At 34.1% G+C, this 24,682-nt stretch overlaps 1 protein-coding gene and 1 long non-coding RNA gene across 13 annotated transcripts in view; one reads left to right on the top strand and one right to left on the bottom strand.

Annotated features, from left to right (window-relative positions):
* LOC145524478 (uncharacterized) overlaps positions 1–24,268 on the top strand; it is a 252,310-nt gene extending 228,042 nt beyond the window's left edge. Inside the window, exon 6 of the long non-coding RNA XR_014067565.1 lies at positions 20,981–24,268. This is a non-coding gene — a long non-coding RNA (uncharacterized LOC145524478). The remainder of the gene's footprint in view (positions 1–20,980) is intronic.
* ITGB8 (integrin subunit beta 8) overlaps positions 1–24,682 on the bottom strand; it is a 92,953-nt gene that overhangs the window by 10,902 nt on the left and 57,369 nt on the right. For all 12 annotated transcript variants that reach the window (XM_081536771.1, XM_081536777.1, XM_081536773.1 and 9 more), the window contains 6 exons: positions 22,989–23,235; positions 21,505–21,670; positions 20,644–20,802; positions 8,045–8,140; positions 4,879–4,968; positions 823–957 (listed from right to left, as the gene is read on the bottom strand). In XM_081536771.1, the coding sequence (XP_081392897.1) occupies positions 823–957; positions 4,879–4,968; positions 8,045–8,140; positions 20,644–20,802; positions 21,505–21,670; positions 22,989–23,235 (893 nt within the window). The remainder of the gene's footprint in view (positions 1–822; positions 958–4,878; positions 4,969–8,044; positions 8,141–20,643; positions 20,803–21,504; positions 21,671–22,988; positions 23,236–24,682) is intronic.

The raw sequence follows: 24,682 nt of genomic DNA, 5'->3' as shown, positions 1-24,682 counted from the left end.
GAACCTTAGAGATGGATGGAAGAGTGATTAGAAATATTCTAGTTCAAGTTATTTATTTAAAAATTAGGCAACTGATGCATCACTGAGGTAAATGACTCACTGAAAATCACTTTGTTCTACAAGAATTTCTTTTTAAAGTATATTTCTGTGTGTTTACTCTCTCTTGTGCCAATCCTGGGAGAATCCCTATCTTCCATGGTCCTATTTCCTCATGCTGCTATAATCTGAATCTCTTTTCTATATTTCATTCCTTTTTAGTTAAATGATGACACTTCTTTTTGTTGTTGTTGTCCTTAACAAATTTCCCCAGTTCCTAGATCATTGTATTGAGATAATACAAGTGTCCTGGGACAATCACAAAGTGAAAGATTTTATAATTCTTAATCCTTATCAACAGCTCCATCACTCCCATTCTTCTGTATTGCGTTTACCCACAGCTTTCACATTTACTCTGAGAATTTTCAGATTTGAAACAAAAAGGTATTATCATTATCATAAGAATAGACACTTCTTGTTCGAGGAGATGTGATTTCCTAACATATTCTGGCTGTGTCATCAATAATAATAATAAAATTATTATTAAATAAGTATTTAATATGATACATATTTATTTTAAAATAAGTACTAGAGAATTTGAGACAACAGTCAATGGAGTTACAAGTGGGAAGTTTAGAAATAGACAATGAAAGTTACTTTGAAGTGTAAATGAGAGTCTTACGGTCAGTAGTAAGCCAAGTTTTCAGAATGGTTTGAGTTTTCTGTGAGAAAGCATGCCAAACAAGCTAATTTACTTTAAAATCGGAAAAATGCACACCCACATACTTCATCATTGCTTGTCACATTTCCGCATCCGTCTGTGCCTGGCTTTCTGGTCCCATCTGGACAGATGGCAGTAATGTTAAAGTAGATGCCTTTTACTTGGTTTTCCACCTGAACTTTCACTTCTGAAATGAGTTTCTGCAGAGATGACAATTTTAGTTGTATACTATAGCAGTTTCAAATGTAAGCAACTGAACAAAGTCAAGTTTATCATATCATTCTAGATTTAATTTTTTAACGAAATCAGAGTCTGTCTTTATAAAATCTTGATTAAAAACAGTATTCCCACATAATGACCTAGCTGCATTTGAAATACATAAAAAATACTGAAGGATTAGATTATCTGTGTTTAAGTTGCTCTATTTTTTTTTCGCGAATTCCCATGTCTGCATTTTGATCACTTCAGAGATATTTCTCACTCAGCCTGTGTTACAAAACTCTATTTTTTTTTCACGAATTCCCATGTCTGCATTTTGATCACTTCAGAGATATTTCTCACTCAGCCTGTGTTACAAAAATAATCATTTTAATCCAATAATATTTATATTTTGTGATAAAATATGAATAAAGCATTGAGAATACATATACAGTACATCATAGCACATAAATCTTAACAGCTTAAAATCTGGAACACGCTTCTGACATCTACTGCTATTAAAGAAACATTTCAGTTTCAGATACTTAAGACTATCATGGAAACTAAAATGTCTTACTAATACAGAATTGAAAGGTAAATTTTGTGGAGGCCATTTCTATACTGTAGGTATAAGAAATACCTGCCAGTTATGGCCCTGTAAATTCTCCAAGAATGGCCTAGGATTTTTGCCAAATCCTTGAAGCTTGCTTATTGTTTCAATTCTTAATACTGAAATAGATTTTACTGGGCAGAAAATCATTCACTCATTTATTCACTTATTATACAGTCATTTAAAAACATGTATGTATTGCCAATTATGCTGATTATGTGTATCAAACACATCCTAATTTCTTCCCATCTCAGTTCCAAAAGTTACAGCTACATTAAATATATCCTGTAGATCTGTGTGAATTTCATCTGATAAAACTAAGAGTCTACCACATGCAAAAATCCTTAACTTATTTTTGTAAACAAAATGAAAAGGAAAAAATGAAGCATGTAAGAAAAGAGAGTGAACAACATGGTATGAAGGAAAAACACATCCCCATGGCTTCTAATTCTTTACTTGAGTAATTTTTCTTTTTCACCTGTATAGTCAACAAAGAGATTAATAACTGACCATGGAATTATGGTAGTAAATCTTTAGAATAAGATACTTCCTCAAATTAGTAAATTCTATTTGAATTAGGTGAGACTGTATCAGTCCCATTTTTTATCAACCAGAGAATCCATACACTGAAATCACTTAATTAAACAGTTTCAGGAAAAAACAGAAACTTCTCCTGCTCAGTCATGTCTGACTCTGCAACCCGATGGACTGTAGCCCACCAGGCTTCTCTGTCCATGGGGATTCTCCAGGCAAGAATACTGGAGTGGGTTGCCATTTCCTTCTCCAGAGGATCTTCCCAACCCAAGGACTGAACCTACATCTCTTGTGTTGCAGGTGGATTCTTTACCACTGAGCAACCTGGGCTTACCATGTGGACGGTATACTAATGGTGTTGATATGGTGATGGTTTGACAAATTGGAAGGAAATTCTTAATACCATCAGTGTTCTTTTTTGCCCTTTTGAAATTCTGCTTCCCTTAAAACCTTAAGCTAGTTATATCAGTGTTTTTTTAAGCATGATATGAAGACAAATATCTAAAATTTTGCCCAGTTTTGAGATTAAGAAATTAAGTTTCAGACAGTCTTTTTTTTCTTTTTTAAAAAATTAATTTATTTATTTTAGTTAGAGGCTAATTACTTTACAATATTGTGGTGGTTTTTGCCATACATTGACATGAATAAGCCATGGGTATACATGTGTCCGCCATCCTGAACCTCCCTCTCACCCTCCCTCCCCAAGTTTCAGATAGTCTTAAGCTTGCCTTTTAATATTTAACAGGTGCAGAGACAGAATTTATTTTTTATGAAGTATAATTCCTTTTATTCAATATAATTTATTTTTTTTTCAGTTAAATTATGATTAAGTAATTATATACTTAATATATATGTAGTTTTAATATAGTTTTAATTTATATAGTTTTTATTTAGTTTTAATTTTTATATAGTTTTAATTTTGATGGCAATATAAAGGATAAAAAATAAAGTGCAATCACATTCACCATGTACTGAATTTGTATGTAATTTTACAAAAGTCTTAAAAATGAAATGCAAAGAATTATAAAGTAGAATAAAATATTAGTTTTTTCTTCAATGAATTGTGAATGGTTTCTGTTGGACTGTGAAGACGAAATGAATTTTCAGAAAAAATTTTTAAAATACAGACATATAAAATTATAACAGAATCCCAGCTTAAGGATATTGGTTAGTCAGAGTTTTTGTTGATTTTATTAGTATTTTCAAAACTGTTTAAGGTTAATCAGAACTACAATTAGATAATGCATCACAGACTTAACCTAGCAAATAAATAACATGAAAAAAAAGCTATTGTTTCCTTTTCCATGGGTGTAATTTGATATGTAGGAAAGTTTATCAACTTATATTTTTTCTAAGGGGTAATATGTGGGTTCATATTATGAAAACTAGCGTGACTTCTAATACTGTAAGCTCCTTTCTTATTTTGATTATCCTTGGGAACAAACTACTGTTGGAAATGAGTTGTACAAAGATTTGATTTTCCTTGATAAGATGTCCCTCCACAATAGCATTGAAACATGTATATTATCATATGTGAAACAGAACACCATTCCATGTTCGATGCATGAGACAAATGCTCAGGGCTGGGGCAATGGGATGACCCAGAGGGATGGGATGGGGAGGGAGGTGGAAGGGGGGTTCAGGATGGGGAACACATGTAAACCCATGGCTGATTCACGTCAATGTATGGCAAAAACTACTACAATATTGTAAAGTAATTAGCCCACAACTAAAATAAATAAATTTATTAAAAAAAAAAAAAAGATGTCCCTCCAGTCCTATTAATGCTTTCTTTTTGGTAACAGTGAGAAAGAAATTGTAATTAAAGATGCTTTTCCTATTTCATCCAACATAGTCTTGAGACATAGAACAATTCTTTGGCAAAACAAACAAACAAACAAAAAACCTTGCAAAATTTATTTTCCTTCTAAAGAAAGAAAGTTTACCAAGTCCTTCACTTTCTATCCTGTATCCACTTCTGCCTTTTTCTTTTGTACCTGAGTTGAAGGCTGTGTTCCATGAAGAAAATGAGAAGCCTGAGATTTCTAACAATACTTGGGCTACTGTTAATACCATTCAACTCTACTGTGTCAGGAAGGCAATAAGAGAATTTGAAGAAGTGAGAGTTTGTCAACGGCACATAAATGCAAGATAGAACAAAGCATATCTTTGAACACCATGTAAAAAAAAGAAAACAGACTATAATACAGGAGGACACACCTAAAAGCTAGAATTTAGGAAATCCTAGGTTCTGGTTCTGCTTCTTTTGCTTGTTAGCTGTTTGACCTTTGGTTAATTTGCTTAGCTTCTTTGAAATTCTACAAATACACAATGGGAGTACTAATACCTGCCTTATAGGTTGGTTGAATGGGTTGAATGAGGTCATGTATGGAAAGTAACTAGTTCTTAGTGGTATTAAAATGACAGTTACTGTTTTTACAGTGTCCTAAAAGAGATTATTCTATTCAGGTATGACCTAGGTTGAGAGAGCAGATGTTTCTTTAACTTTGTATTTAGCACCTACTCTTCACATCCTGGGAACAGCATACAACTGTCATCTCAATAAAATAGTATATCTCTTAAGGTAATTGTTTGAATCAAACAACTGAACAACCTAGTGATGATCTAGGAGACCCCAACAAAATTCTAATAATCTCCATATCTCCATATGGAGGAGTTTTTCCACCACTCAAGATGATAGGGCATTAGTTTGTACCTTGCTATAGAAATTGGGGTTAAAACTTTATTTGAAAAAAAAATGTGTACGATATATACATACCTGATAGGCTTCTACAACCAGATTATTGAGGTTTGCAGCCTTTGATTCTATTTCACCAGCAATGGTGCCAGGCAAGAGGGGTAGAAGGTCCTAGAAAACATACCAATAACATTCACTAAATTACAACTATGTACAGTGGCTTAGCAGTCAACAAATATTTCAAAATCTTATAGGTATCAATGGAAGATGAGTCATTACATGAATAAAAAAGTTAAAACACAAGCAAAAATATAAGGAACTAAATAAAGCAGCTAAAACATATATGCCTGAAATGATATGTATTTGTATGTGCATGAGTGTGAGTACCCAAGTTACATGCTGACCTAAAACTTAAAGTATAGACCACAGAACCTGGTCCCAAGAGATTTTAAAGTGAAAACGGTTTTGAGGGCAAGTGAATTTGATAAGTTCTGCATATGTTTATTCCACATAGAGACTCAAAATGTATACCCTCTCAATTCAGAAATAATTTAGCATTATTATAATAACTGCCGCATTCTCTAACATTTACTTAATTACAAAACCCTTTTCTCATGTAACATAAATATTTTGCAGAACTGCTTTTCCATGGGGCAGTCTTTAGGACATGGAGAAAAATAATCAGACAGGAGAAAAATAATCAAAGTCACAAATGGAAGTTTCATTGAACAGGTGTTCTGATGGTCCATAAAAATATGAAATTGACTCTAGGTATTCCTAGTGAGAAAATGAGAATTAGCAAAGGCTTAAAGGTTTACCAAAGCTGTAGATTATCTAAGAATAGAGAAGTAGCTAGTCTTACTATAGTGAATGGTGCATATTTATATGGAATCAGATTATGAAAAGTCTTGAAATGCATTTTTATATTCATTTTATCATCCATAAGTATCACTGAGTTCTTGCTGTATGCCAGCTACTACTTGAATAATAAGCTACTACAAATAATCTAGTACCTCCGGTAAAAGGGAAATATATTTGTTAGATATTTAAAAAATTCATTTATATAACTTTTATTAAGTAGCATCATATGCCACTTTGGAAACGCTAAATTATTAGGCCACATAGTTTCTACCCTTAAGGATCTCACAGGAATGTAAATGACAGTTTCAAAAAATGATGTTCCCATGAAGCAATAGACATATATATGGACCCTAATGAGAGGGATACTGAGCAAGCATTTGAGGACTGGGGAAATTTGTCAGAGACTGTTTCCTGGAGGAGGTGATTCATGAGTTGTGTCTTCAAGGATGAGTAAGAGTTAATCAACTAATAATGGAGAAAGGCTTCCAGGGATGGGAGATAAATAGCAAGAATAGAGTTACAAAGGAAAGAAAGAGCCTGGTGAGTGTGTTCACAGGAGAATTAGAAGCATGACTGGAGGGACAAGTTTAAGACAGTTTGGGGGATGAGGTCAGCGAGGCAAGCAGGGACCCACTAGCCTCATGTGCCATAATAAAGGCTTGATCCTCTAGAACAGAGGAAACCACTGGGGCACTTTATTCAAAGTGTGATTCAAAGAGCTCATCCTTCAGCCAGGTGAAAGGTGGATTTGGGAGATGGGTTAGGAAGCTGTTACAACTCAGACAAAGGTGATTAATAAAAATGTCTGTGAGCAACCAAATTGGGTGACTGTAATGGCATATACAGGACTCAGCAGAGCTTGTTATGCTTTTAGAACCTGTTTTTTTACTTTGCAAGCAATTCAATTAATAATAAACCTAGTTTTATGGTTTAACAGTCAGTGGAAATTTTCTTAAAGGAGTAGGAAGAAACTGCTAGAGCCAATATCACCATCAAGAAGTAATAAATAGCAGAGAAAAAGGAGCAAAACAATAAAAAGCTTTTCAGTGAGTTGAAATTCAATTTGAAATTTAAGCTTAGAGGTTAAGAACACAGTATTTAGGCTGTTAGGAAAGTATGTAACCTCTCTAAATGCATTTGTTTTCTTCATCTTTAAAGTGGGCATATTAGTAATATTATCTTTCTTATTATGAGTTTTAAGAGTATCAAATGAATTAACGTTAATAAACTCAGTGCTTGACAACAGTAAGTACTCAATAAGTGGAAGCTGTTGCTATTGTTAATAAAGTGATTTGGGCATTTAATTTGAGTCCGAGCTCTACTTCTGTGGATATTAACAGCTGTTTCCTTAAAACAAATTCCATGGTATGTAAATTTTGGAAAACAGGGAATTACATCTTCACTGTAGGGAAGAAATGATACAATTGCTAAGGGATGAAATGATATAATTAAAGTAGCACTTTCAGATGATAAATGTAGTAGTCAGATATTAGGGAAACTAATATCAGCTTTGTGGCAAATGCAAATGAATTCAAGTAGCTGTTGAAGCCAAAAGAAAAAATAGTTTCTCTGAAATATTAAAAAAAAATAAGTAAAGGATACTGTGGGAACACGGTAAAAGCAAAGACAACAAGGGAGATGAAGATCCAGTGAACAGACATGTGTAAAGAAAATTAGGGTATCACACCATTGTAGAAATGAAGAAAAGAGAGTTTCCTGGAAAAAAGAACCTAAAAGACTGTGAAAAGAAAGCTATAGCAGGATCACAGAAGTTCTATATTGGGGGTGACAGGAGGAATCCCATGGGGTGCTGCCAGAGTGACACAGGTGTCAAACATCTATTCTGCTTGTAGGACTCACCTGGCTGAAAAGATTCTGGACAAAACCAAAATTATTCTTATGTAGGAAGACTTTGACTGAGTCAGCCACTTCCATGGCTCCTCTTGTTCCTTTATTAGATGACCTAGACAAAATCTAGGTATGTTGGTGCTAGATTTGTTGAAAAATACTGATGCTCCCCAATCTAATCTATTATAAAGATATGCCCATGGACTAGAATAAGCAGAAATGTGGACGTGGTATAGTTGGGGTGTGAACTACTTTTCACCTGATAAAAGTCTTCTCCAATATTGTCACAGTCAGTACCAAGTACTATCAGTGCTCTCACTTGATTCTAATTCTAGGTTTGCAAACATAGAATTTATATTTATTTATACTTAAATGTTAACTTAGGACACTGTGTAGTATACATTAGTTAATATAGTATTAAATTTAGATTATACAAAGTAGAAGAACCCCAGAATCCTTACCTGGGGTTCTGAGAAGTATTCTAATTTTAACTATAGATGCAAACACATTAATTTTTACATTTTGGGAGTTAACATACCTTATACCAATGAAACTGTTTTCCTTGAACTGCAAAGATGACATTAATATTGTTGTCTATTAACTTTTCTGAAAGTTGGCCTAGTGAGGGATGTTCCTGTAATGAGAAATAAGAAAATGAGATAAAGAAGGGAGTGAAATTTAGTGGGTCAGTTCCACACACTTCCAAACATCTGTTATAAGGAGAACTGTATGATTAACATAAAAATGCATTGGGTTGGGAAGGATTATTGTTTTACTAGAGGCATTTAAATTACTAAAAAATAAGGTTAACATCAAAGTATTGAGGATATTTTAAAGACAAAAGTGCCATAAAAATATCAGAAGCTCAGAAAAATGGAGAGGGTTGCATTCAACATAGTACAAAGTCTTTAGCACCTTTTAGGTTAACATTGGACTCCAAGTGACATAATTAAAAGATTATCTAATATTCAGAAACAGAGACATATTAGTGACAATCACATTCTGAGGTGAAACTCAGTAACAAGTGTTGAAATGCAAATATATTAATGTATATATGCATATATATTTGATGGGCTTCCCAGGTGGCGCTAGTGGTAAAGAACCTGCCTGCCAATGCAGGAGACACAAGAGACCCAGGTTCAGTCTCTGGGTTGGAAAGATCCCCTAGGAGGGCCTGGCAACCCACTCCAGTATTCTTGCCTGGAGAATTCCAGGGACAGAGGAGCCTGGCGGGCTACAGTCCATAGGGTTGCAAAGAGTCGGACACAACTGAAGCATCTGAGCATGCATGCATGCAATATATATTTGATATGTAACATGGTGTAGTAGAAAGTCTATTTAAAAGAAGAAAATACTGTATTCAAATCCTGGGTTGTCAGTTTATGATAAAAATTGTATCAAGATGTATTGGGAATATTTTCTAATGGCAACAACTGCTTTTCAAATATTTTTGCTTTGACAAAATATAATCAGAGTTTGCCAAGCATTCCCTCTTCTTAATTTTTAAAACCATTCATATTTTAAGGAAAATTTAATCCACATGTTTTTGACCAGCTTATACTTAACTCACATAAAATCAGTATTTAAAAAGCAGTCCAAGATGTAAAGAGTTTTCGGAGCCTTCTTAATCTCTTTCTCCTTCTCAAAAACAGGAGGTCACATTGACTGAAAATATACCAAATTTAAATGCAGAAAATTATTTTTTCTCAGAAGACAATTAATATGGTCAGTGTATTTTTAAGCTTAAAAGAACACACTTTTTAACTCCAGAAAGAACTGTTTTAAAGGAAAATTCTAAGTACCTCAAGGCCAGTTTGTAAAAGTTACAAATGCTTAACAGATGTTTAAATAAACCATTGTTAACAGGAGAGTTGTGGATTAATGGCCATTGTTGAACCCTTTCCCCTTTCCCCCATGAAGCACAGTATCTTTTAAGTATTAAGTATTTTATCTTTTATGTTGTGTATTTCACTAGCAGGAATACTCCCTCTCAGCCAGCTGTCCTGTTTTGGTGACATCACTACTCCTCACCCTTAACTCCCCTTCTATCTAACCCAGTACATATTGTTTCTCTAAACTTTGAAAATAATTAATAGAGATAACAAGAATTTCATGGCCAAAAGGGAGAAGGGAAAGCAATGTGCCAAGGCAGCGCCTAAGTAGTTAAGGGCAAAAGGATTCCTTTCACATTTTTCTTCTTCACCAACACCTTCACTGTGATTTGTGAGAAATAACTTAAAATGTCAGAAGGAAAGAGGAGGTAAGAAAGATTAAATGGAAACAGTTTTGGTTAAAGAAATAACTGTGTACAGATGTATGAATTTTAATAATTACCTATGTAGTGACAAAAAATAAGCATTTAAGATTCTCCATAAAAGTGAGATTTATTATAAAAAGTTCTTCTACGATAATATAGAATTTGAAGTATTGAATATAGTAATAAGATATGGAAAAATGTCTTGGTTAAGTGAAAGCACTCAATTATCTGGATTATTTTTTGATTACTTTTTATAAATCAATTTTTAGGTTGCAGAGCATGAAAACAATCTGATAGCACAGATTTATTTAAAGATGAAGACTTTATATGTTATCAGTCTCCATCTCTCCCATTGGCCTATTTTTCTATCTATATGGCTGCACCGTAATAATCTCATAGGCCCGTGTTTCCCATCAGTGGCACTATTTACATTTTGTGTTGTGGTGTGGGACTGTCCTGTGTGTTGTAAGATACTCAGTGATGTCCCTAGCCTCTACCTATTAGATGCCAATATCTCCCTCCTCCCCTAGTTGTAACAACCAAAATATCTCTGGACATTGAAACATCTTTGGGGAGGTGGGATACAAAATTGTTCTGGCTGAGAGCCATACCAGGAGCAGGGGCCCTGGAAACAGGCCACCTGGGGCTTAAACTCTTGGTTCTGCAATTATTAGCTCCATTACACTGGAAATCTGTCTTTACCTCTCTGTGATATAGTTTTTATATATGTAAAAGAGGTATAAATACTAGTATCTAGTATCTACTTCTCAGAGTTATGGTGGGGATTAAATGGGTTAACATGGTCTCATTTACCATTTTCTAATTATTAAGCCCAAATAAATGATAAGTAGAGGCTCATGAGTTTGGGTAGACTCTGGGAGTTGGTGATGGACAGGGTGGCCTGGTGTGCTGCAGTTCATGGGGTCGCAAAGAGTCAGACACGACTGAGCGACTGAACTGAACTGAACTGAGGGGCTCATGTTCTGATGTCACCTTGCTTGTCATTTACCTAGGCACTGCTATGTTGGGCTGTGTGACCACAGACAAGTTCCTGATTCTTTTAGTGTTTCCATCTTCTCACTTATAAAATGGAGGTAATAGTAATATCTATACTTCAGTGGGATGTTGGATGGTGCTCCCTAAGTGTAAAGGAGCAAATACTGTAGCTGCTTAATAAAAGACAGCTTTCAGTAAAAGACATTTGGAGACCATTACTAAAGGCTAGATGCTGGGCTCTTGGATATGCTTTGACTTGCCTCATGTATTTACCTTTTGCACCTGGCTCCTGAAGTGTTTGAATTTGTGGCTCCTGTCAACATGGTGTCCGTTGCATTCTTGATATCCTTGTTAGTGAATGAGGGACATGGACTAATCATTTTTTGTAAGCTGTTCAATGAGAATGGTAATAAAAAATTTTCTGCTTAAACATGATTTAACCAAACATAATTTATTTAGAACATTCTATTTCATAAATATTTTCATTAGTTTTTGTTTTTGTTGAGTTACTCTGGAAAATCATTATTTTTTTCTCATTTTCACGGCATTAGAAAAGCAGTGTGTCTACTTTGAGCCTAGCCCAGGAGATTCTGTGTGCAACTTTGCTTTCACTTTTAGGAAGAAAAAAAAAAACACCTAAATAGTGTTTGCAGAAATAATTTCCTGGCTAATTTTCTGCAAGCATGAGAAGCATTCACATTAGGTCTACTCTAAAGTTATTATTGAAGTCCTTATTGTTCACATGACATTTACAGTTCTAAACAGATCATAGAGTAGCAAGCTAAAATCAGGCATTTCATTAGTTTTAAAAGCTATAATATATATATACATGTACATACTATTTTAATTTAAGTGTAGTTGCTTTACAATATTATATTAGTTTCAGGTGTACAACATAGTGATTCACTGTTTCTATAGATTATAAGCTATTAGTTATAATAGCGTAGACTACAATATATTAGCTATATTCCCTGTGTTGTACGTTACATCTTTGTATCTTATTTTATACCTAATAATTTGTACCCCTTAATCCTTTTCTCTTAACTTGCCCCTCCCTCATCCCTCTCCCTGCTAGTAACTACCAGTTTGTATCTGTGAGTCTGTTTATGATTTGTTATAGTCATTCATTTGTACTTTTTTCAGATTCAACATATAAGTGAAAATGTGCAGTATTTGTCTTTCTCTGTCTGACTCATTTTAGTCAACATAATACCCTCTAGATCCATCCATGTTATTGCAAATGGCAATAGTTCATTCAAGAGTTGAGTAATACTCCATTGCATATATATATGTGTATATGTATATATATATGCCACAAACTTCATTTATCTCTTGATGGACAGATTGCTTTCACATCTTGGCTTTTGTATACAGTGCTCCTATGAACATTGAGGTACATAGATCTTTTTGATTTTCATTTTCTTCAGATATATATGCCTAGAAGTGGAATTGTTGGATCATATCTTAGCTCTGTTTTTAATTTTTTGAGTAATCTCAGTACTGTTTTCCATAGTGTCTGTACCAGTTTAAATTTCCACCAACAATGCACTATGATTCCCTTTTCTTTACATTCTTCATCTATATTTGTTTCCTATTTGTGGTCTTTTTGATGATAGCCATTCTGACAGGTATGAGGTGATATCTCATTGTGGTTTTAATTTGCACTTCCCTGATGATTAGTTGCGAAGAGTTGACTCATTGGAAAAGACCCTAATGCTGGGAAGGATTGGCACCAGGAGGAGAAGGGGATGACAGAGGATGAGATGGCTGGATGGCATCACGGACTCGATGGGCATGGGTTTGGGTAGACTCCGGGAGTTGGTGATGGACAGGGAGGCCTGGCATGCTGCGATTCATGGGGTCGCAAAGAGCCGGACACGACTGAGCACCTGAACTGAATTGATGATTAGTGATGTTGAACATCTTTTCACATGCCTCTTGGCCATCTGTATTTCTTCTTTGGAAGAATGCCTATTGAGGTCTTTTGCCCATTTTTTAAATCAGTATGTTTGTTTTTCGATATTGAGTTGTATTAACTGTTAATATATTTTGGATATTCACCCCTTATTAGACATATCATTCGCAAACATCTCACCTTTAGTAGAATGCATTTTCATTTTGTTGATGGTTTCTTCTGCTGTGTAAAAGCTTTTCAGTTTTTTAAGGTTCCATTTGTTTATATTGCTTTTGTTTCCCTTGCCTGAGGAGACAGGTCTGAAAAATAGTACTAAGATCTTTGTCAAAGACCATACTGCCTATGTTTTCTTCTAGGAATTTTGTGGTTTCTGGTCTTACATTTAGGTCTTTAATACATTTGAGTTTATTTTTGAATATGATGTGAAAAAAAGAATGTTCTAGTTTTATTCTTTTGAATGTAGCTGTCAGTTTTCCCAGTACTGTTCGTTGAAGAGTCTGTCTTTTCTGCACTACATATTCTTGCCTCCTTTGTCATAGGTTAATTGACAATATGTGCATGGGTTTATTTTTGGATTCTCTATGTAACTCATCTATATGTCTGTTTTTGTGTCAGTACATACTGTTTTGAAGCTGTAGCTTTGTAGTATAATCTGAAGTCAGGGAGAATGGTATGCTTTGTTTTTTTCTCTCAATATTTCTTTGGCAAGTTGGGATCTTCTGTGATTGTATATAAATTTTAGGATAATTTGTTTTAGTTATGTGAAAAATGCCATTGGTAATTGAGAATTTGCATTACATCTTTGGGTAGATGGCTTTGGGTAGTATGGCCATTTTAACAACACTAATTCTTCCTACTCAAGAGCATGGGATAGCTTTCCATTTCTTTTTGTCATTTTCAATTTGCTTTATCATGTTTTATAGTTTTTGGAGCATAGGTCTTTCACCTTCTTGGTTAAGTTTATTCCTACGTATTTTTATTCCTTTTGATGCAAATTTAAATGAAGTTGTTTTCTTGCTTTCTGTTCCTGAGAAAATATATACTAATACATTATTAGTGTATAGAAAAATAACAGATTTTGTATATTAATCTTGTATCCTGAAATTTTACTGAATTAATTCATTAGTTCTAATAGTTTTTTGATGGAGACTTTATGGTTTTCTATATATAGTGTCATGTTATCTGCATATAGTGATATAATCACTTATGTTTATCAGAAATATTGACCTGTATTTTTTTTTTTTTTTTGTATTGTTTTTGTCTGATTTTGGTTTCAGGGCAAAGGTGGCCCCATAGAATCAGTTTGAAAGTGTCTGAAAGTGAAAAAAGTGAAAGTGAAAGTCACTCAGGAAGTGTTTTCTTCTTTTCAATTCTTGGAATAGTTTAAGAAAGATAGATATTAACTCTTCTTTGTATTGGTGGCATTGTTTGGTAGCATTCTCCTGAAACTCTTTGGTCATGAACTTTTGTTTGGGAGGTTTTGATTATTGATTCAGTATCAATACTAGTTAGTGATCTGTTCAAATTATCTATTTCTTCCTAATTCAGTCTTGGAATATTGTATGTTTGTAGGAAATTACCTATTTCTTCTAGTTTGTCCAATTTGTTGGTGTTAACTGTTCTTAGTGTTCTCTTATGATTATTTGTATTTCTGTGATTACAGCAGAACTTCTCTTTCATGTCTTATTTTGTGTATTTAGGTACTCTCTTTTTTTTCTTAATTATCCTGGTCAACAGCTTATTAATTTTATCTTTTTTTTAAAAAAAACAGCTCTTGGTTTTGTTGTTCTTTTCTATTGTAGTTTAATAAATTAAATAAACTTCAATTTATTTATTTCTGCTTTAATTTTTATTATACCCTTCCTTTTGCTGACTTTGGACTTTGTGTTTGTTTTCCTAATTCCTTTAGATGGTAAGTTAGGCTGCTTATTTAAATTTTTCCTAATTTTTTGATATCGGCCTCTACTATAAACCTCCCTCTTAGAACTGCTTTTGGTATATCCCATAGATCTTAGAGTATTGTGTTTCCATTTTTATTTGTTTCAAGTTATTTTCTGATTTCCTCATCGATTTCTTCATTGACCACTAATTTCTTACTAGCATATTGTTTAGTCTCCATGTTTTTGTTCTTTACCCACTTTTCTGTCTCTAAGTGATTTCTGGGTTCATGACAGTGTGGTCAGAAAAGATGCTTGATATAATTTCTATCTTCTTAAATTTGTCAAGGCAATTGGCATGTGGTCTCTGGAGAATGTTTCATGTATGCTTGAGAAGATTGTGCATTCTGCTATTTTTGGATGGAATCTCCTGTAGATATCTAATAAGTGCAACTGATCTAATGGTTCATTTAAGGCCACTGTTCCCTTATTGATTTTCTGTCTTGATGATCTCCCCAGTGACGTCATTTGAATGTTAAAGTGTCCTACTATTATTGTATTACTGTCCGTTTCTTCCTTTATTTCTGTATGTGTGTGTGTGTGTGTGTGTATATATATATTCCTATATTGGGCATATATATGTTAATAAGTGTAATCTCCTCTTGTATGGATCCCTTTATCATTATATAATATTTAATACCCTTGTTTGCCTTATGTTACAGACTTTCTTTTAAAGTCCACTTTGTCTGATACAGGTCTGCTGCCTCAGCTTTCCTTTGTTTCCGTTTGTATAGTGTATCTTTTTTCACCCCCTTACTTCCTGTCTGTGTTTCTGTAGCTCTCAAGTGAGTGTCTTACAGCAGCATATAGATGGATTTTTTTATCCAGTGAGCCACCCTATGCCCTTTGATTGGAGCATTTTGCCCATTGATATTCAAAATGATTATTGGTAGGTATGTGCTTATTGCCATTTTGTTACCTTTTTCTGGTTGTTTATCTGTTTTGTCTTCTTGTTTTAGTCTGTTCCTTTGTGGTTTGATGGTTTGCTTTAGTAGTATGCTTGTGTCCATCTCTTTTTAGTTTTGGTCTCTTTTTAGTTTAGTAGTAGACGTTAGTTCATCTCTTTTCATTTTAGCTTTTGTATACCTATTGTAGGTTTTTGATTTGTGGTTACTGTGGAGTTCATATATGTTGATGTGTAACTATGTCTACTTGTTTTAAGCTGATAGTCATTTAAGTTTAAACATATTGTAGAAGAGCTAAATATTTTACTATCCCCTTTCCACCTTTTGTGTTTTTGATATCATGTTTTACATTTTCATGCCTATCCCTTAACTATTTATTATAGTTTTAGTTGATTCTGTAATTTTGTCTTTTAACCTTTTCACTAGCTTATTTAAGTACTTGAACCACCATGTTACTATATATCTGCCTGTATCAGTGGTGTTTTCCCCTTCCTATAATTTATTTCTTTGTTACAGCCTTTTATTTTTCATTTAAAGAACACTCTTTAACATTTAAGTTTGGATAATATTGATTAACTCTCTTAGTTTTTCCTTGTCTAGGATGCTCTTTATATATCCTTCAATTCTGAATGATGACTTGCTGTATAGAGTATCCTTGGTTGTCGGGTTTTTTCCTTTCAACACTTTTAAGTGTGATGTCACTCCCTTGTCTTGCAAAACTTGCTGTAAAATCAGCTGATAGCCTTATGGGTGTCCCCTGTTTGTGACTCTGTTGTTCTCTTGCTGAAAGTTCTGTCTTACCTTAAACTAAAAGTCATAACAATATTTTTTAAAAAAGACGGTTGCATATAAACTTAAAACTTTCTAGGTGCTTTTTGCCTGGGTGAAATTCCCTTTACTTTGCTGATGGTGCATGTTCATAAAACCCAGAGGTGCTAACACTCTGAACTAATTTATCTGTTTAATTTTGAAAGTTTTTTATACAGTGTTAAGCAGAGAAAAACAAAGTATGATTCAGGAAATAGGGTGAAAGTTTTGATTATATGCTTTAGTTTAGCCTTATTAAAATTAACTTTATTATTCTTATGACATATTAGTAATTTCTATGAGACTAAATAAATTAAAGGACTTCTGGGGAGTTAAATGAGAGGAGGAGTGAAGAATCACTGACCTTAAAATGATGAGGCACAAAAAGAAAAAAATACGAGAAAGAAACACCAAATCTAAGCTGCTGTTGCTGCTGCTGCTAAGTCGCTTCAGTCGTGTCCGACTCTCTGCGACCCCATAGACGGCAGCCTACCAGGCTCCTCCGTCCATGGGATTCTCCAGGCATGAACACTGGAGTGGGTTGCCATTTCCTTCTCCGATGCATGAAAGTGAAAAGTGAAAGTGAAGTCGCTTAGTCGTGTCCAACTCTTAGCGACCCCATGGACTGCAGCCTACCAGGCTCCTCCGTCCATGGGATTTTCCAGGCGAGAGTACTGGAGTGGGATGCCATTGCCTTCTCCAAAATCTAAGCTACTAAATACAATCAGCAGTGTGGTAGGATCTTGCCTATTTGCATCTCTCCGTGAGGACTGAGAGTCACAGCAATATTTGAAAATCTCATTAATAATGGTTCATTGTGTGACCTGTTTGCCTCTTCCAAATGCTTGCTCCCTGGGCCCATTTCATTGTTATTGGAGACTCTGGCATTACTCGTGGTTGAGGATGGGGTGAATGGTTGTGAAGAGGGCTCTGAATGAGGTTGGGAATCACCCTGGAGGAGCTGGGTAGGGAAACAGGATGAAATTCTAAAGCCTCAGTATCAACAACTTGTCTTCTATACCATTAATAATTTTTATACTAACCTCTACCATTTTAGAATGAATTTTTAAATTTTAAACTGTTATTATTACTGGTAAATTATAAAACTATTTTACTGCTCAAGTTTTTCATTCTGGCACTTGGAGAAAAAGCAGTGGAAAATGTAATTTAGTTAATACTATAACATTATTTGCCAATGGTCATATATAAAATATAACAATGCTTAAATATAAATTATTTAAAATTTTAATCTCATTGTGTAATATATATAAGACAAATTATCTACTTTATTATCTATCTTCTATAAGTAAGATTGCAACTAGAAAGTTAGAGCAAAATTTACACCAAGAACTTCACCACTCTATTTCTTCTAGGTATCCCTTGAGACAGTATGGCAAAGTGGTTAAGAATACATATTTATTAAAAGATTGAATTGGTTTGAACCCTGATTCTGCCACTGATTAACTTTTTAGCTGTGTGTCCATAGTCAAGTTTCTTAATTTCTTATACCCTCAGTTTTTCTGTTTATAAAAGAAAGATAATTATGACTACCTTACCAAGTTGTTATCAAGATAAATTTCATATAGTATGCACTGTATGGTATGCAATATACTGATATTGTATGTAGCAACAGTGATTTCAGTTAATAAAACCTCAGTGGTAGATGTTACTATTCTGAAATTCACATTGATCCTAATGAAATAGCTATGTGAATAAGCAGTAGAACTCTGGATTATGTAAATTAGACATCTAAAAGGCCTTTTATCAATTATTGCCTTTTATAAATGAAAGAACCAGAGTCTTGGACCAAGAGGCCCAGGTACTATTCAACATACTGGTATTGGCTGCTGGAGATAAAACTAAGAAGCAAAATATTTGATTGCTTGTCTAAACTTTATCTTTTCAAATTCCTCCATAATGACTGAATAGGAGAGAATAGAAGTCATTTTAAAATGAGCAGATAAATATGCTTAGAGTTAGGTTCAGGGGAGCTTTGGATAGAGGAGGTTTCAGAGCAGTAGTACATCTTGTGTGTATAAATGCACAGTCAAGGGATCAATCAAAATGCTTCAGTTTCTTTTGTTTTAGGGCAGTGTCCCTGGAAATGAAGGAAATGAGAATTCATAAGAAAGGCCTCCTTAAAACACAGGCATGGGATAAATGAGATAAAATATTCTCCTAAGGTAGTAGCAATATTGGTTTATTCAGTACCTATCAGTGACATGAGGAAGGTTCATCCTTTTAAGTAGGTAAAACAGTGTTCAAGAAGGCAAATACATTTCATGATAGTTTGTCCAAATTCCTGATATATGAGTCCAAACACTGTGTAAAATTCCACCAGAATTATACTTTGTTTCCATAAGGTTATATGGCATGGAATATGTCTAAAAGTATGAGAACATTTCTTTGCCTTAAGGAATCCTTCCTAGATGAGCAGCAGCACCGTCTAAAGTACAGTTGTGGAGAGCTGACTTCAGTGACTTGGCAAAACTTTAAAAGGATAATTGCCATGCAGTTTGAGAATAATGTAATTATTATTTTTCCTTAAAAAAAGCTTCTAATTTTCTCACAATAGAATGGTTCCTCTTGTCTTCTCTCAACTCCCAGTAAATGAATTAGAACTCTATCTCAGATTAAAAGAGATTGAACAGAAGGAAAGATGAGAAATGACTAAAATGGATGAATCTACTGAAGTGAAATGTGACTGAGCAGGAGAGAATCAACAATGAGAATGACACTAAGGGAATAATTCCAAATCCTAGATTTAAAAATTCAAATTCTAGCTACTTTAAAAAAATCTTTAAATGTTGAGGTTGCTTTCGAGAATCTAAACCAACCAAGGGTTGATCTTGTTTTATGTGGTAATGCAGTTGTTCCTTTAGACTTTCAAAAAGTCTGGTAGGGCATTTCAGATTAACTAACTTAAACTATTTAAATTTCACTTATAGGAACCACACACATTTCAGCATAATTTATATGCTTCTGATATTACATTTCCCAAACTGTGCGTGAGGTGTCTTCAAGCACTGTGGTACACTCACCAGGGTGCTGCAAAATATCTTGAATATTTAAGGGAAGCATAGCAGTACTTGACACCTGTCAGGTATCCATGAACTACCAGCTGAAAGTGGTTCACAGCTTTATGATTACATTTGGCTCTGTTCTTTTACATGATGTCATATCTTACAAAACTAAGCAGCATGAAAATCGGTGTGTAACAGAAAATGAAGGTGGCTATGTCCTGTTTGATTCTAAGGCTTGGGAAGTTCCCATTATAACATATTTACTAAGAATGACACAAATTTATATATATATGTGTGTATATATATATATATACACATATATATTATGATTCATCTGTATTATTGTTTTAACTGGCTACTAGGTTTTTAGAACATAAATAGTTATGTTATTTGGCCCTAACTACTTAATAAACAGAACTGTCAGGCTGTCTGTTTATTTTGCCTATGTGTACCAGGGTAAAGATTACTAAGACCTAGGTGCCATAGTATAAGAAAGTTCGGAAGATTTTGTTCTAACATTTGCATGCATGTATAAACAGGGATCACATCACAAATAAATGATGCTTTATGCAATTGATTTTCTACATGTAGAATAGCTAATGCTGGAAAATACGGTTCTAGGAGATTGTATTTAAATATATGACTCAGAGGTGAAACTAACCCTCAGGAAGCTCCCTTCTCCAGGGGATCTTCCTGACCCAGGGATCAAACCCAGGTCTCCAGCATTGCAGATGGATTATTTACCATCTGAGCCACTAGGGAAGCCCAAATACAGATAAACTTCAGAAGGAAGAAGTGAGGTATAAAATATTGAAAGCCAACCTTGTTTTACTCCTTTTTTCCCCTAGCCGCTACTTAGATTCTGTTTTACTCTGAGGATTCCTCAGGCCAAATACACTTTTCTTCATCTCTAATATGTTTTTCAATACTAACCCTGTAGAACTAGCTACAAGTAAAGTAGTGAGGCAAACGTATATGTATATGCTCTTTTCCTTTGAACGTTCTTCTGTTGCATAAAAAGTAAGCTTTTCTATCATTTTTATTTTCATAAATTATACATTGCTTTGTAGGACATTATAGAGTCAGCTACTAGATATTATCCATGTATTTCAGCCTTACATTTTATTGATCAGAATTTATAGATTGCATTGTTCTGTAACTTGTCTCTCATGACTTGTCCTGACTCTGCATCATGACCCTTTAGATAATTTCTTGGTACAGGGACAGCTGAATTTGCCAACTTAAACTTATACTAACCCAAAGAATCATAACTACTAATAGGCTATTGTTATCTTACCATGCTCGTTGATCTGACGTAGACATTGTTTTTCAGATGGCAGTTTCCATCATTTGGCACCACTATGCCTGCCAGTTTGCTATCGAGAGCAAGATGAGATGTCTGATCTGTCATCACCAGCAGCAATCTTTTAGCTTCTTTTCGCCATCCAATATGACTCTTAAAATAAACATGTAATTAGATCTTGTACAATAACATAGATCTTTACTGTGGTCTGTATCTCAAGTAAACATTAAATATAAGTTAACAAACATTAAGTCAGGCTAGAATTATGTGCATAAATTGAGTGCTGTTTCACAAATAGCATTAACTTTTATTTGTATATCTTCTTCCACAGCCACACTAGTTCCTGTCAAGAGACTTCTGGTGTTCCCACAGAGGAAGAATAAGCCAGGTTTACAAAGTGCATACTGCCTAATGTGATGTGAGTAGGACAACAAGCTATTTCTGGTTCTTCCTTGGAGAGTAGTGAGTGAAAAGAGCAGCCCTTTTGGAAATGATTTTCCAAGAGCATAAGTTTTTCTTTCCCTTATATCTTTTCCTATTTATAAACTTCTCACAATTTATTCCCTCTGTCCTGAACACATACCAAAATGAGTATCATTGGTGACAAACAAGACATAGGAGAAGAATGTATTCTTTTATGCTATGTTTCACTCCATAAATCAAAGAGAAATCATAAATTCTTGGGGAATTTTATATCTGAGCAAACACTCCAGTATTCTTGCCTGGAGAATCCTAGGGATGGCAGAGCCTGGTGGGCTGCCGTCTATGGGGTTGCACCGAGTCGGACATGATTGAAGCGAATTAGCAGCAGCAGCAGCAGCAGCAACAAACACTCAATAATATGAAACTTCTTACCTCACAGACAGCTGCCTGAAGCATAGCATCAAAACCTCCTTCAGGTGTATCTATATTTCCAGAGATCTTCTGTCTGTGAACTGCTTTTTCAAACTCAGTGATGTTCTCTGTCAAAGACAGCACATGGATATACCCATGGGGAGGCATACAGTCTAAGTTGTAGTCACTGTATGGGTAAAGAAGAAATGCAAATTGTTTTGCTATGTGTCCTTCAAAGATCCAAAATATTACTTATGTAAAAGTGTGTGGTTGATGTGAGAAGGGAATATAATTTTTTTGCCAAGAAAACTTTATTAGAGAAAAATCTATATTTTATAAAATCAGAGAAAAGCTCAATATTGCTGCATATTTCTTTGCAGATAGGAATATAATGGCTTGGTTTCAAAACATAAAGAAGATTAAGCATGTTCCTTTAATATAGGACACTTAAGGGCTTTTATTATGCTAATATATACTATTAATTTTTAAGAGGAGATGAGAATTTTCAGTGATTTCCTATCACATTTGTTCATGAAACAACTGAAAAACACTTTGGGGAAAATATTTTTAGGAATTTAGTTAAAATACTATACTTTTGTTAGATATTTTAAAATATTTTGCTAATTTTAAAGTGATTCTTGTAGAATCATTGATGAATGGTCAAAATTCATTAAAATTGTTTTGAGAATTCCATGATGTCCTCAAAGGTAAGGATTATTTCTCAGGTGCATCTGTGCTTGGAGAGAAGGTGTATGAAGCTCCATATGGAGATGCATCAGTCTTTTAACACTACAACAGACAGCAGGGCTGTTTTGGTAAATTAGACTATACACTGTAAAGTGATTTGGGCAATGTATGGAAGTCTTAAATGTTTTGTTAAGGAAGAACTGAACACATTTATATTTGTTCTCCAAAAATTCAACAGGCTAAATGTTGTGTGAGAAATTCATATTTTAAAGGTCGGTTTTCCTTTCATAGTAGGGCACCCACTATTTATAATCAGCCTTCCAAAACGATACGAAAAAGAGCTCTTTCCAGCAAACAAATTCTCATCTTTTGACCTACCTACCCTCCATGTGCTAGCTGAGTTTTCTTTGAAATAACATTATAAGCAACGTGATTATAAACACAGTCACAATACAGTAATGGAAATGTAGGTGCAATACTGGCAAAATAAGTACTTTAAAATTGATAAGCCTTGCTTCAGCAAATTTGGAGCAATAAAAAAGAGAAATACAGAATATCCAAAGAGGTATTTATATATATGGTAGCCTGATTACTGGATGTTTGTAATAAAAACTAAGTGAAAAAGGATAAAAATGAAAGCCCCCTTCAATCTTAGAAGTTTTCAGATAGGAATGTCCTTCCTCTAGAAATATTTTTATTTCTCATTTAATTAAAACAAAAATAGATAATTTAGTAAGTCCTTGATATAAGACCAAAATGAGATTTTACAAGATTTTAAACTTTTTAGCATTAGGAAGTCCATGTCTAGTATTAGATACCTGCATTGATTATGAATTCTTTCTGGATGGATACTAATGTATGGTGAAACTGTTTTATCAACGTATGAGCCAAATCCAAGGCGAAAGTCACGGGAGAAAAATGCCATTTTTCTAGATAAATCATTTCCAACTGAATTTAATTTTTCAATATTATTGTGCATTGATGCTGAGACATCAACCAGATAATAAAGATCCACAGGATATTTCTTCAGAGGATGAATTTTCAGCATAAAGTTAGCTTCAGCTCCTAGTTCAAAGAAAGACAAACATAGTGTAGTATTCATTTTTAACATCTCAGGTTAAGCTATCAATAAATCAGTCACATTTTAGATATAGAACAGTGATCACTAATTTGTGCATAATGAAGGAAATTGGGAATATTCTGGAATAATTTTAAGGCAGTTAGAAGAACATACCAATGTTTCAGTCTCCAACTTCTACAAAGCATTTCTTATAACTCTATGGGTCAAAGATAACAGCAAACAGACCAGCTCAATATAAATGTAATAGGGAATATATTTATCACCATATGAACCTGCATTTCTAGTGTCTAGTAAAGCACAGCCCAGACATCAGGCAGCATTCTGTGAGAGACTATATGATTGTGTTTGTTTGCAGGAGACTTTTAGGTTTGAAGACATCCAGAAAGGCATTCTAAGAAAATTTACCCCTTATTGGATGCAGGTGTAAATCAATCTTTTGGGTTAAGGCATATTTATATATGACATGCAGAAACTCTGGTACTAAGAAGTACATTAAGCTATTCAGAATACTTACTACCTCATCATGAGTTGTTTGATAAGATTCTTCCCAACCATTAGTTGTAAGAAAAAATGAGACAGTGGTCTAAAGAATGATATGCAGCAGCCACACTGAGAACCTAAGCTATGTAGGGGACCACATTTGTCCAATGCCTAATGAGTGCTTGATAAACATATATGTTGAAGAGGGATCACAGAGGCAAAGGAACTGGATTAGAAGAGAAGGTCACCATAAGGAGAATTGTTGGAGCCTCAAAATGACAACTGTCTTTGCAATACAGTTTTATTTAGTTCTCTGTCTATTATCATGTGATACAAAGATCTGGTACCTCTCAGAATGAGTACTTCTGTATTTTAACTTTTTAAAGTATGTGGTAAAAAGTTATCGATTTAAATACAGACAATTTGTGAATTTTACTTTTTTAAACAATAAAGCAAATTCTTTGTAAGTCATTAATTATTTGTATATGGGGAATATTTTGAATGGAAAAAAATGAATAAATACCAATTTGAGTACATAATTAGTAGCCTGATCTACTTATGAAAAGGAATCCTATAATTTATCAAATCATTTTCAGTCTTAACATGCTTAAACATATAGCATATTTTAAGCATAATAATAGCATAATATAGCATAAGAATAGCAACATTATAAACTTATTTAATAGTTCAGATGTTTTTCAGCCAGATTATGGAATATAGTCAAAATAGTAAGCTTTTTGGTTTATTAATATTAATTATGGGAGAAAGTGGCTATTTACTTATTCCTAAATTTGCCTTTACATGCAGGAAAATTATAACATCTCTGTTTCATCAGCCTGAGTTTGGGAGGAGAAATTGGGTTTGCATAGCCCAGCCCAGTCAACTTTCTCACTCCCTTTTTTTAGGAGCTGAGCTGCCTACAGAGAGCATATATTCGGTTCTGCTTTCTAA

The sequence above is a fragment of the Giraffa tippelskirchi genome, chromosome 10 (assembly GCF_054371585.1).
Source record: "Giraffa tippelskirchi isolate mGirTip1 chromosome 10, T2T-mGirTip1v1.2.pri, whole genome shotgun sequence".
Lineage (NCBI taxonomy): Eukaryota > Metazoa > Chordata > Mammalia > Artiodactyla > Giraffidae > Giraffa > Giraffa tippelskirchi.
This window is presented reverse-complemented; position numbering and strand designations above follow the sequence as displayed.